Source organism: Elephas maximus, chromosome 7, assembly GCF_024166365.1.
Source record: "Elephas maximus indicus isolate mEleMax1 chromosome 7, mEleMax1 primary haplotype, whole genome shotgun sequence".
Taxonomy (NCBI): Eukaryota; Metazoa; Chordata; class Mammalia; order Proboscidea; family Elephantidae; genus Elephas; species Elephas maximus.
Window position 1 is genome coordinate 71,586,730 of NC_064825.1, and position 13,782 is coordinate 71,600,511.

The 13,782-nt window shown below is 36.6% G+C and overlaps 1 protein-coding gene across 26 annotated transcripts in view; it reads right to left on the bottom strand.

The window, feature by feature from the left end:
• Positions 1-13,782, bottom strand: part of SOX6 (SRY-box transcription factor 6) — a 657,692-nt gene that overhangs the window by 216,368 nt on the left and 427,542 nt on the right. For all 26 annotated transcript variants that reach the window (XM_049890540.1, XM_049890534.1, XM_049890527.1 and 23 more), the window contains one exon: positions 1,372-1,544. In XM_049890540.1, the coding sequence (XP_049746497.1) occupies positions 1,372-1,544 (173 nt within the window). The remainder of the gene's footprint in view (positions 1-1,371; positions 1,545-13,782) is intronic.

Below are 13,782 nucleotides of genomic sequence, written 5' to 3' on the forward strand. Positions count from 1 at the left end.
CAGAACACCACAGCGCAATTACTATCATCCACTCTAGACGTATGGGTTTGACACAGTGAAGTATGGTACATAAGCACCATGTGGCTCAAATCCTGAATTTTATTTGCCAATCGGTTGAGCTACATGCTCGCTTCATTGAGCATGACAACCTAGTTTTAAGTGTCATTTAATTTTCATTTTGAAATATAATTACAAAGTGTTCACTGTAAGATATCACTCGTCTGCAAATGTGTCAAGATTAATTTGTGCTAGCTTATTCACAAGTGTCAATAGTTAATTACTGTGTCATCTCTGGATGGCTAAATGACATTCTAACTTCTGATTTTTTACAGTGTTCCTTTATGTTATTTTCCATTAGGGGCTGAGTCCATATTCTTACATGTGGGCAAATATTCAAGCATATAAAATACCACAACTCATTAAAATCAACAGAGCATATATTGCTCTATATACCCCTATAAAATACATTTAAGTGAAAAGATAATTCCAGTAATAATGTCAGATTCCTAAAAACTGCACATTAATTTGGGTCTGTCTTTTCTAAAGCGTCAAGGACTACTCTATAGGATCACTGTTGTTAGATTAATGTACTCTTACAAGACAAGAAGGACATTTGGGAAAATGATTTGCTTTTAAAAGATATACATTTAAACTTTGCTATGCTTTTCTTTTTGCTCACTTCTAAGTCAGTCAAGTCAAATTCTTATAGGAAACATGTGCCAATTTGTTTTTCAATGATTTACCTATGCTATAAATAAAAAAAAAAATTTTTTTTTCTTATAAATAGAGTGGTCATATAATTTATCATCCAAACCAGGACAACTTTTTCAAGTGGAAGCAGTGGGTGGAGAGGAGAGTAATTATTAATTACCCTGGAAAACAGGCATAAACCAGAGCTATTCTTGGAAAACTGAAATGTATGGTCACCCTAGCTTTAAAATCAGAGAAAATCACCAAACTAGAGAGCTCAAAGATCTTCCAAAGTGTTTCTAGATGAGGAAAAAGTAAAGCCTATGGAGGCCTACCTTCCTCTTTTTCTGGATGAGGAGAGAAAGACCCAGAAAGAAGTGACTTACTCATGGTTAAGCTACACTGGGGATGCACCTGATGCCTATGAGCATAAGAATCCCTGATCCAAACGTTCTTAAACAATGTATCGTTTCAATAATGCCAAGTTGTTATGATACTTTTCTTTGTCCTCCACATATCCCGTCAGTATAGCCGGGAACCTTAGATTTCCAAAAGGCTTCTTTCTTTCCCTTTTTTTTTTTTAGGAAAGCTTTTATGACAAATAAGCCAATCAATGTGATTACTCGCTGAGCTTGGCACATTCCACATCTCCAGTTCGTCAGCTTCTTTCGCAGGGCTCACCTGTTCTTGCTGTTGGCGAGCAAGGTCCATTTGCTGCCGTTGTTTCTCAATTTGTGAGGCTGCCAGTTTTTTCTGTTCATCGTGCGCTGCCAGGAGCTGCTCCCGTAAACTGATCAGCTGGGTAATCATGGTGGAGAGCTGCCGTTCTTTTTCTGCCAGGCTCTCAGGTGTACCTAAAATGGAAGCGAGAAGACATCTCACAAGTTTAAGGAAAGTCTGAATGAACTGTAGAAACAGGGGCAGAATTTAGAAAGGGCCTACCCTAAAATACCAAAAGACCTGCGACAACAGCTGGAGGCCATTGTGAGTGCAGGAGCACCGCAAAGTAGTTACAGTAATAGAAAGAATGCTAGGACCACTCACTACCCCTGTCAAGAATAACAATAGTAACAACAACAAACAGATCTATCCCATTCTCTGTCTTTAACACACTCTCCTCTTCCTCCAAAGGAAATCTGTCTGATAGTACCAAAGATTAAAACTATGTATTAATATCCTAATCACTTCTATCCTCAGTGAGAAACACAGTATTCAAGACATTAAAAAAAAACCCACTGCTGACGAGTAAATTCTGACTCATACATCCCTGTAGGATAGAACAGAGCTGCCGTGAAGAGTTTCCAAGACTGTACATCTTTACGGAAGCTGACTACCACATCGTCTCCCACAGAGGGACTGGGGGGTTGGAATGTGGACCTTTCGGTTCGGTTCGTAGCCAAGTGCTTAACCACTGCACCACCAGGAGTCTTCCTGCAAGACGTGGCAGGTGCTTAATAAATGTTCCTTAAGGAAGTTTTTGGTTACTACCCTAACAGAATTTTTCTACCGTGCAAATATCTGTCTCTGAAGCTCAGAAGAGAGGGGTCAAGCTCTTGGCCATGGAACACGTTCTAGAGAGAGAATCAAAACTGCCTCAGGTAAGAAGGGATTGAATTCGGATTTTTTTCCCCCTCTGAGGATATCACGCTAAAGTTCCCAAGTTCATCCTTAAAGACAACAATGTTGCTTGGGGGGCTCGCTCACCCCTTTCTCATTTGTCATTCTTCAAAGGGAAAAAACACACTCGAGGTTGAGAAGGTTATGCATAAAGACAAGCTGTTAATGAACACGATGCCGCTGAACACTTAGGGTATGCACTAATGGCGCTGAACAGTCTTTCTATGGTCAAATTGCACAGCTCTCCTAAGTAAAGGGTGCAGAATCCTTTTGTGAATCTAAATTAGTGCATTTCACCGCAGCTTATAAGATAAGAATTTCAACCCACTGTATTTGAGCTACACAGGTTTCAATATGAGGAAATGATCTATGATTTGAAAGCTTTTCAGAAAGATGCCACCAGCTGTCAAAGGGGACAAAGATTGCCGATTTTTGTGTGTGTGGAAGGGGAGACTTCCAACCTCCTATGAAAAAAACACTCATTCCTGCTAAGAAAGATGCAGGACAATCAGAGAAACTAAAACCCATTTAGAGTGGCCCTCGTTTCTGAGTGCCCCCATGGAGAAAAGGACCTTTCAGAGGATACTTGCTAGTATATATGATTCCCACTAGCTAAGACTGAGGTCAGTAGACAAGCTACCACATTTAAAATTACCTTAGGATTCTTAATGTCAATTCAAGTTTAAAAAACAAATACACGAACTATCAATATCTCTTAAAATTCACTGAGCTGAAAGATGGCCTGGAATTACAATAAGAAGAAAAAGATAGTGAAATAATGTTAGAAAAATTTATTCTACTGATAAGAGAACAAATACTATACGAAGAAAAGTGACCAGCTGTTCTTTTTAGATATTGGAATTTATTAAAATAGGTTTTAATCTTGGCAATAGGAACTTCAGCTAGGTAAAAGGAAGAACTTCTCAACCTAGAAGTGTAGTAAAACCCAAAACCAGGTCCCTGAAGAGGATCATAAAATCTTTTCAAAAACAGGAAAACTCGACTAATACATATATCAATATTACAGGAATGAGATGATACAAAACAAGAAAAGTATTAAATTTATTTACTATTTCACTCATTCTTAATCCAATAAATATTTCTTCAATGGCAACAATATTGTTACTGTTGTTGGGTGCCCTCAAGTCAATTTTTGACTCATAGGAGCCCATGTGACAGAGCAAAAGTTTCCCATAGGGTTTTCTAGGCTGTAACCTTTATGGGAGCAGATTGCCAGATCTTTCTCCTGCAAAGCCGCTGGGTAGGTTTGAACCGCCAACCTTTCAGTTAGCAGCTGAGCTGCTTAACTGTTACACCACCAGAGCTCCTTGGCAACAATGTGCCAGCTACTATATTAAGATTTAATGATATAATGGCAAGTAAAAGCAGACACAGCCCCTACTCTCATGCAGTTTATAGTCCAAAGTGGGAGGAGACACATTAATCTAGTTGTCACATATATAAATGTAAAGTACAACTGATAAGAATTACAAACAAGGCAAATATTTGGGGGAAGGTTTAATTGAGTTTAGGGGGCTGAGGTCAGGACAGGTATCCTTGAAAAAGTAACAAATTAACAATAGGATGAATAGGAATTAACTAGGCAAAAGGTTGGGGTAGTAGCCAAGGAGTCTCCCAGAAGGCAGAAACAGCATGTGCAAAGGCCCTGTGGTGGGGAGAGTTTTCAGTGTGTTCCAAGAAGGCAGTGAAACTTTGATCAAAATAGAGTATAAGGAAAGTATAATACCAGATGAGGCTAGATGGATGGGAAAAGGTCACGCCATTCAGCCCCTTATAGACATGTTTGATGATCTTCATCTTTATTCTAAGAATAATTCAAAATCACTAAAGTATTTTAAGTGTGGCGGGGGGTGATGTGATTCTTCTGGCTACAGCATGGAGAATGAATTGGAAGGTATGACAATAGATGCATGGAATAAACGTACATTTAATTACATATATTTTGTGCAATATTCTGAACTATGTATAATTTTCTTGTTATACCTATCTATATGAAGTAAGTTAAGACAAGGCTAAGTGAATACTGGGAAGGTTACTGCACTATAATTCTTTGTTAATAAAGAAGACCATTCACAGGGAATTTTGGGCAGTGACCGATAAAAGAATTGGATCTGGTATTTAGATTCTCTAGTAAAGACTGAAATTTTTTCTCTTCTCCCAGGTTAAACAAAGTCTTTTTAACAATCTTCAATTTACTCCCCTTTCTCTTTTACACAGGAATCAGAGAAGCTGTGGATAACACATAAATGACATCTTAGCCTCTTCTCCTTAAGCTGAAGTCAAGAAATCTATATAAGCATTGTGTTTCCAATGTTAATAGATATGTATAAGGATATCTGAGTTTATAGAATAAAGCCACTTAACTGAATCTTTTTTAAAGTCATCATGATATTAAAATTGTTTAATTGTAAAGTTCAATAATATCTAAGTTTTTTTCTTAGACTGAAAAGATACATGGTTAAGGAAAAAAACAATCCAGAGATCAATATTTTTAAGTTAAAGATTTAGACACTCATATAGGCTATCACTCTCTCTTCCTTAAACTTGAGGAGCTCATACACATTTTGGATAAAGACAAATAGCCTAACAAGTGAGGCTGGAATGAAATGAGTAGTGTAACAAATCTAAAATTCTCCTGAATGGGTAAATTATATATAAAACCAAGTAGCCTGTTGGGGTCAAATTAAAGAGACATTAATTAACATCACAAAACAGCTTACATTCTCTAGATGTATGGACTACTTTATATTTGTGTGTGGCCATTTTTCTGTTCTGTGTCCATTGTATTTGTTCAGATATACTAGCTTAAAGCCAGGCATTTAAAACCTGTTTTGTTGGATTTTTGTTTTAGTGAATAGCTAGTGCTTATGCTGTTGTAATGAAAATAACTTCAAGTTTGAATCACACTAACCAACCACCCTTCAAATACAAGGTATTTAATATAAAAAAAAAAAAGTTTAATTAAACTTGAAACTTTGCCATGACAAAGGAACTACAACTGCTAAAGTTGCTGGAAGATTGCACGTATGGGACGTGGTGGGTACGTGAAATATGATCAGGTTATGTTAAGAAAAGTAAAAGGCCATATAGCATGCTCTTCTGCGGTAACTTAACTCTGTGTAGAAAATCTTGTCTAAAATTATATTTTGAGGTTTGATAAAATGAACTTGGAGAAAAAGTAGATCAGGTTGTAGGGGTCTGTCCAGCCCAACAGAGGTCTTCGGTAGCTGCCTAACATCATCTGTTTCACATCTTTCAAACTATCTTAAAATGATTCTCTAAAATGCATTGCCAGAAAATAGCCTCTGCTGCCTCCCAAACAAAAACAGTGGTAGTTTCATAAACCACAAAAAAGGAAACCAGCAAAAAAGCTTCTGTACAAAAAAGCTCTCTACAAGTCAGCGTGCCTGCTTTTATGCAATATCACACGCAGTGTGCATCTGACACTCTCCACTGTCAACTGTCTATTCTCCAGCTCCAAAGACAATGCAGCAGGTTTTTTCCCCCTTCTCTTTTTGTGTGTGTTCCGTGGGGTCATCTTTATCCCCAAACCACATCTGTCTTGAGTTTCTCTCAGATTAGTCAGGTGGATCAGTGCTCTCCAGGGCCTGCTCCAGCTGAAGTATTTTAATTTGACTAAACACCTGATTTATTTTATCTCTCCGATGAGAAAGGCAGTTTGTCTTAATAGAGCCTGTCAGCCCACAGCCCCATTCACAGCAATTTACAGGCAGCCAGGGACGCTGGAAGAGAAGAGTGCCGTGATTCTGTATTTTATCCTCCTCCAGAAAGCACCTAAAAGCAGCTATTCACTGCTACTGCATGTGGCATTTTAGGACTGAATTAGCTTTTTATTCAAGTAACTACACTTGTTGTGAATAGCTTATCTGTAAAATTGCTACATTCACTACTGATTTTATTAACCTTTGGCTCTATCACAAAATGGTCTTCAGTTAGGAAAGACCTTTAAAATTGACACATTTTTTCTTAGGGGCCTTTATTCCAGTGACTTCAGATTTACTGAATTTGATCCATTGAATTCTTTACCAGTTGTACTTAAAATTTTGAGTCTCAATAGGAAGTCAATAGTGCGTAAATAAGGAAACACTTTTCAAAATGTAAATACGGCAGCAATTTCCCTCATCAAAAGTTTTCAAATACCATCTTTCATTACAACAGTTTCAAAATCAGCCCTCTGGCCTTTTTTGGTCATAATCTTAAAGAACTTGAAAAAAATTAACTAAACTAGACCTTTTTTTTTTACTTTACAAACAATACCTGTCCTATCCCCAAGGCTCAAAGCCAACAGAAAAAAATTCAAAATAGATGAGAAATTAGGTAAAATACTAAGATGTAATTAGGCTAATGTCCTTCTTGATAGAAAATGGAAAATTAAAAATCAGGTTTAAAATTTATTTAAAATCCTTTTCTTTCTTTTTTGCATTTGTTCACAAAAGTTAGCACCATAATCTGCCAGTTACTTTTGCCCACATGAAATATATATAATGATAATCGTAGTGCTAGAAATAAGACTGGGCATTGAGAAGTCATTGAAAACTCCAAATATGGACAAGACATACAACTTGCAGAACACTTTACTAAATAAAGACTTGCCTCAGCTCTTTTACAATATTCCCGTACCCAGTACTTCTATAATATAAAACTTTTAAACAGGTTAGTCTCTTAATAGCTATTCCCTGAAAGTGGGTCGCCGCTGTGTGATGAAAACTAAGTTCTTTCTAATGAGAAAACACAGAAATCAGCACAGCAATGGGGAGAGGACAAAGTAAGAGGGAGACAGAGAGAGAAAGCATGCCCAGAGACAGATAAATTAAATTTTGTCAATTTCTCTGCATGCTTTTCATCTCTAATGAAAGGAAGGGTAATGGTCTTAAAACACAATGTCTTACCGATACAAATATAACTACAGTCAACAAGGGGTATTATCTGGAAATGAATCCTAAAAAAAAAAATGTAAAATAAGACCTCCACCTAATCATTCTCCTGTATTAGATCCTGGCACACACTACTTTAATAAACGTGATAGGACTCACCGTGAAATTTCAAGACGTCGGCTTAACTGAAAAGTGTCTGTGTTTGGAGTGATGGGGAGGGGTGGCAGTGACACCAGCATGGTGTTCTGATGGGGATATACTTTTCCACATCAATCCGAGAAAGATTAAAGCACTTAACAGTAATTCCAAAGCAACATCAATCAAGGAACTCAGCCAACAATCCAGAAAGATTTTAAATAAAGTTGAAAAGAAAAGCTCTTAAGAGTCAATTCCCTGGTCAGTTCTAATTTTTTTTTTTTTAACAGACAATGTTTGAGAAGAAAGCCAAAATACAATGGCAGTCATAAAAGAAAGCTGCATTTGATCTTTTCTGCCCACAGATAACCTGGTTAAACTGCTGAGTTTTACACTGCAGTCTCCTCACACATCAGATGAGCTGTCATGTCTCCACTTCACAAGCTCAGTCCATCATTTAGCAATGGCCTTTTTTGATACAGCCTTCTTTTAAATGTCACAAAATAGGGCAGCAAAAAGTCAACGAAAAAATAAATAGGGTAAACTGAAGAAACTAACAATCTATCAGAGGTCCCCTGATAAAAGTTACTTTGTGGTGACTGCCTGAGAAAGGAACCCCTGTCCCAGTGTACCAGCAGCTAATTCAAGTTCTGGATCCAACAGCAGTTTTAAAAGCTTCCCACTCTAAAGGGCCCCAGTGCATCATAAAGATAAAGGATTTCAGTACAAAACCACCACAAAGACCTCTATTATCTTATCAGTCTTTGGTTACAACAGCTGAACCAATATGACTAAATTCTGAATGTCTTTTTTTCAAAACAGCAGAGTACTGGAATTTCTTTGTTTTCTCATCAGTCAGCTATTGTCATTGCTCCCATATGCTACTGTCCACTCCTTAGTAAATGAAAAGTTCAATAAATGCAGCAATTGTGCTCTTAGGAATCACTTAGGGACCACTACACAGGAAGTATGCCTCATGGGTTGAGGTACACAGGCTGCTTGGTTTTTTGTTTTTTTCTTTTCATTGAAAATATGAGAATTTCCTTCTCAAAATGTGTACAACTCTCATTTTAAATGCCATTAAAATTTACTGTGTTCCAAAAAAAGGTAAGGATACCCAGGTTCTTCCCAAATTAAGATCAAACTCTCCTGTTTATACCAGGAACGCTCACCTCTCCGTCAGCTTCCCCTCTTCCTGACAGCAAAAGGAAATCTATTTCTGGATTCAGCTGAGGTCTATTCATGTTGCAGATCCCAACAGAGCAAGAACACAATCCACAGAATTCTGCCATCCAGATCCTCGACCTCACAGCTGGGCCTTCAGCCCATTGTGCCTCCTTAGCTTGCCTTTATTGGATCCGGAAATGAAGGTGTCCTGAAACATCTCTCCTTCAACATCAGACAGGCTGCCTTTATGTTATTATTCCTACGAAGGACATTCAGTAACTACATACACATAACCCACACATAAAAATAATTTCCGGCCTTTCATAAACATGAAATTCTTTGGTCGCTGCAGGGTTAAAATGATAAAAATCTTTGTCTCGATATTAACACCTGGTATTGCAGGAGTGGCTTTTTCTCTAGAAGCTCCATCAGAGTTAAGAGATAGGAAGGAGAAGAATAAAAGACTTTTTTAACTAAGCATTGTCCTGAAAACTCTTATATGTTAATGTTATTTAATCCTCGCCCTAAAAGTTACATTGTTATTTTCAATTCACAGATGAGAAACTAAGGTACAGAGAGCTAAAGTAACTTGAGTAATTTGAGTATGCCTAAAATTTTAATGCCACGTAGGGCTCAGAAATATACAACTTCTCAGTAAGGCTTTGCTTACCAAATAAGAAGTTAAAGACCTAGGCTAGGGAACCACAACTTTGACATCTTTTATATGTGAAAACAGATCATGACACTAAGTGACTGCCTGGAATTACTCAGCATATTAGCACCCAGCTTGGCAGTCAAGATCCTCTGTTATGCTTACTCTCCAGGGCCACCTAGCCTGGCAGCTAGAATTCTCTGACATGCTTACTCCTCAGTCCCTCCCTCCCCAAACAGCATATGGCCTACTGGTCCCAAGCCCAAATGCAATGATTATGCAGACCATGGCATTCTCCAATATCCCAGATACAATATTTACAACAACCATGAAAGGCCTGATGAAAATGGCCTCAAATATTTACACATTTCAAGGGTGCTGCTATCCTGAGGTGCAGTGTGCTTGCAGGTGCTAGCCAAGAGGAAGCTACATGGAAAAAGCTAGGAAGTGAGCTTAGCAAGGTTTCAGAAATCTCCCAGGTACAACTAGGTTTAGGACAGGTTCCTGTGTAAACAGACCCTATACCTTATCCATTTCTAGGGTGTATTTATTTACTACTTGCCTAATGTAAATCAGGGGAATCCCTGCCTAGCCCAATATGCCTCACTGTACAGTAATAATAAATGCTTACATAGCAGTTACTTAGTGCTAGCAAGAGCTTTACATATTAACTCATGTATTCTTCACAACAATTCTATGTGGTAGGTCATATTATTATACTCATCTTTAAATTGAGACATAAAGAGGTTACACAACTTGCCCAAGTTCTACAGCTATTAACTAGTATATCCAGGATTCAAAATAAGGCAGTATGGCCATAGTCTATCCTCTTAACCACTATGATAAATGGAGAATGGAACTCCTAAATGAGCTACCTTCTCAAAATTAGTTCACCTAGTAGGTAAAGTGGCTGAAATTCTCCTTATAATCTGTTTGTTTCAGTTTTTTAATCAATTTCCTGAGGTCCTTATTAAAATGGAAGCATTTATGTAAGGAGGTATCTATGATACCCATTGTGCTTTAAGAGAGTCCAACCCACTGGCACAAGACCCTACTGGCCTTTCAGTCCAACTCACAAATATCCACCACTCTTTGTGATCATTTTTCACTATTAATTTACTCTCTCAGTCTCATACTTACTCTCTCTTGCTCTGATCTTGTTTCCTCCAAGTTCTGAACTCTTGGTCTGAGATATTATACCTTGGTTCCTATGTTTAACTCCAATGGACCTAGTATTTGGACTCAAATATTGAAATTTCAGCTTTTCCCAAAAGAATAGTTTGGCTAGTCCTCAGACTTTTAGCAACACATTTGGGCTTCTCTATGAATCTCTCATTCTAAATCTGGCACCATGAAACTCACCCATGGCCTAATTACTTGGTCAGCAATCTAGATAGCCATGTCCAGCCCACTTTTTTTCTGTGTTATTTGTAGCTACAGGACATTCCAGTGAGTCAGGCTGTGGCCAGTACTGAGACTCTGATGGAAAGGTGTGCTAAAATAAATTAAAATTTAAACAAAACCCAACAACTAAGGGAGACTATTTACTGGTGTTTTTACATAATCATAGATAATTCACAGTTTCTTGAATTATAGAGCCGAGTATCTGATCAGATGACAGATCTCACCCATCACAAACTCAGATTGAGTTTGCAGAAGGAAAACGGAAATGAAAATTTCATATTGATTTTAAAATTGCTATTTCTTTGATTTTTCTTTCATGGTTAAATACAGCTGGATAAATAACATTATTTTCTCATTCTCCATTTTTACTTTAACAGTGATTTCTGGATACAAATATATCTCATTATTGTATTATGGAAACACAATATGTTCAGATAGCTTTTTTGAAGATTATCTAATGCTTCCCATGCAGAATTCACAATATTCAGGACAAGAACGGCAATTAAAGCCCAGGTCCAGCAATGACCAAGATTCTCCTAACGTAGGTAGAGTTTTAACATGCTAAAGTAGAAAGGGAAAAATATTCAGAAAACATTTCTGAGCCTCTTCATATAAAAATTAAAAGTCAACATGTTTGTTCAGTCTATAAACAAAAATTAGTTTAGTCACAAATAAGATGCCCTATTCTAAAACTATGGCATTCTCTCACAAATACATAGAAAAGCTTGATTCAAGGCTTTAAAACAGTTAGGATTACTATATACAATAACTTTAGGTTACAAATGCATTTAAGTAGTTTATAAAACTCATTTTTATGATAACTTTAAAATAATCAGGGTTTTACAATTATCAATAAAAGAATTTTTTACTTAGTATTCTAACCTGAAGGCAAAATCAAGAGGCAAAAAGGGAAAAATATATTCATATTTGAGCTATATAGGAAATTGGATACTGCAGTCAATATGGCAGTACTGAAAAATAACCTCAGCTGTGGTGGACACCACCTTTTGAAGGAGCAGATGTCTAAAAAGTCAGCAAGAAGATGATTGCAATAGTTCAATTTTAAGGGCAATACGTAAAAAGATGTGTACTTGTAAAAGATGGCTGTAGCATCAGTGGTCCCAGAATTGCAAGGGCAGCAGGCTCTGCAAATTCAGAACTCAATCACATCCTCCTGCTGGACAATGTCTGCTCCCCATCCAAATTTAAAGCCTCTGCTTTGAATTAGGCAAGAATCTACTCTAGTGCTACTCATAATTACAGACAGAAATTTGGTGGGGAGGAAGAGCAAATGATAGGTCACAATGGGTACTTCCTACCTGACTGTTAGCTCCTTAAGGGCAGGATCTATGTCACATGGATCTCTATATGACAAAGCACAGACGTAAGTGCAGTGCCTAGAAGTTGTGCTCAAAAAAGATGAAAGGAACTGAATAAAAAGTGCTCCTCAGAAGAGTTGGAGATAGGCAGCCACAGCAGTTAGCAACCCATATGAAATTGCTCTGAACTCCAGCAGTTTTTGAGCCATATCTGTACTGTTTCCAGTTTGGCAATCATTGTAACTGAAAGAACTCATTGGCCATTTCCACTGCTGTGTATGCAACAGACTATCAACTCATATGAAAAGGCAAACATAAAATAATAAAATTTGAACACGTAAAGAAATATAGATTCAGATTCAAAAAAATTTTGCTGAGCACATATGATGGTCTAAATACTTTCTATGTGCTAGTGTTAGTATTTTTATCTCTATTTCAACAAACCTGGGAAAATGAGGTTCCGGAAGGTTAAAAATACATCCAAGATCACATGGCTTGTAACCAATAGAGCCATGATTCTAAGGCCAGCCTCTTTCCAGTAAACCACAAATGTTTCAGGGTGGGTATGGGTAAAAAAAAAAAAAAAAAAACTAAGAGGGGGCAATAACAACTAAGTTATTTAAGACAATGACTTCACACAGAGTCTTCATGAAGTTCTTCTGCATTTTTAAAAATTTAAATACCTTGTTGGTAGATAGAGTGGAATTAAAAGGCAAATTAATTCATATTTAGAATAATTACAATTTAATATTATTTAAGATTTGTGAGTAGTAAATGACACATTATATAGACTAAGAAATTATATAGAAAATATTTCAAAGGAATTTATATTCTGTATTAACCCTATCTAACATCACCTTCTTCCAATAAAATTGAGTTATATGCCAAAGACACTGTAATCAGACAATAAGTTCTAAATCTTAAGTGCCCAGAGAAGTAAACGTCAAAGGAGTGATAGTTGCTTGATCCACTCTTTCACCTGTTCTAATACCACCAAAGTTTTTTTTTTTTTTTTTTTTAGGAAGCCGTTCTAAAAAACATATACTTTAGATGACAAAATCCTTTCTTTGGTTGAATTTCAAAAGTTGCAAGCATGACCTCAATGGTATTACCGTAGAATGATCCAGATTAGTGTTTCCCAATATTTTTAAATCTATGCCTCCTACACATCTTTATCAGTCTATATATACCCCCACTAGCCAAGATGATTTTGCACAGCTGATTCATTTTCTATAGTTTGTATTAAGAAAATTATAAATACATTGAATACGTTTTTTAGAAGCTTCAAACATCCCCAATTTGAGGCTCCTGTTCTAAGCATCAAAAATAATTTTAATTAAATTAAATGGGTATTCGAAGTTTGTTTCTTTTACACCTACAAGTTTAAAATGAAATTGAAAAACTTTAAACTGCTCATTGACTTTATAAAAACAACATATTCTTTCCATATTACTGACACATCTATAGCATATCTTTTAATCACTCTAACATGTTGTTAGGTTTCTTTCTAAATATTTTATGTGTAGTACTTGAAATCAGCTTGATGGCAACGGATTTGGTTTGTTTTTTTACTCAATTATCTTGTACCAATGATAAATTTTATTTTGTTATGTTCCATGTCAAAGACAATATACCTGATCACCTTTTTGGCAACAATAATGTACAAAACCTTCTACTTGATATGTTATTTATCTTTTAATTTATTTACTACTGCCTGCTTTCCCAGCACCTTGAACAGTTCCTGACAGAGAGTAGTTCCTCAATAAATATGTGCTGAAAATAATTCTATCAGGTGAAGTCATTCATATAATCCATCATCCCAATGAGGACATTTTTTAAATGAAAAGGGGTGCTGTGAATTATTGCATGGAGAACACAGGAG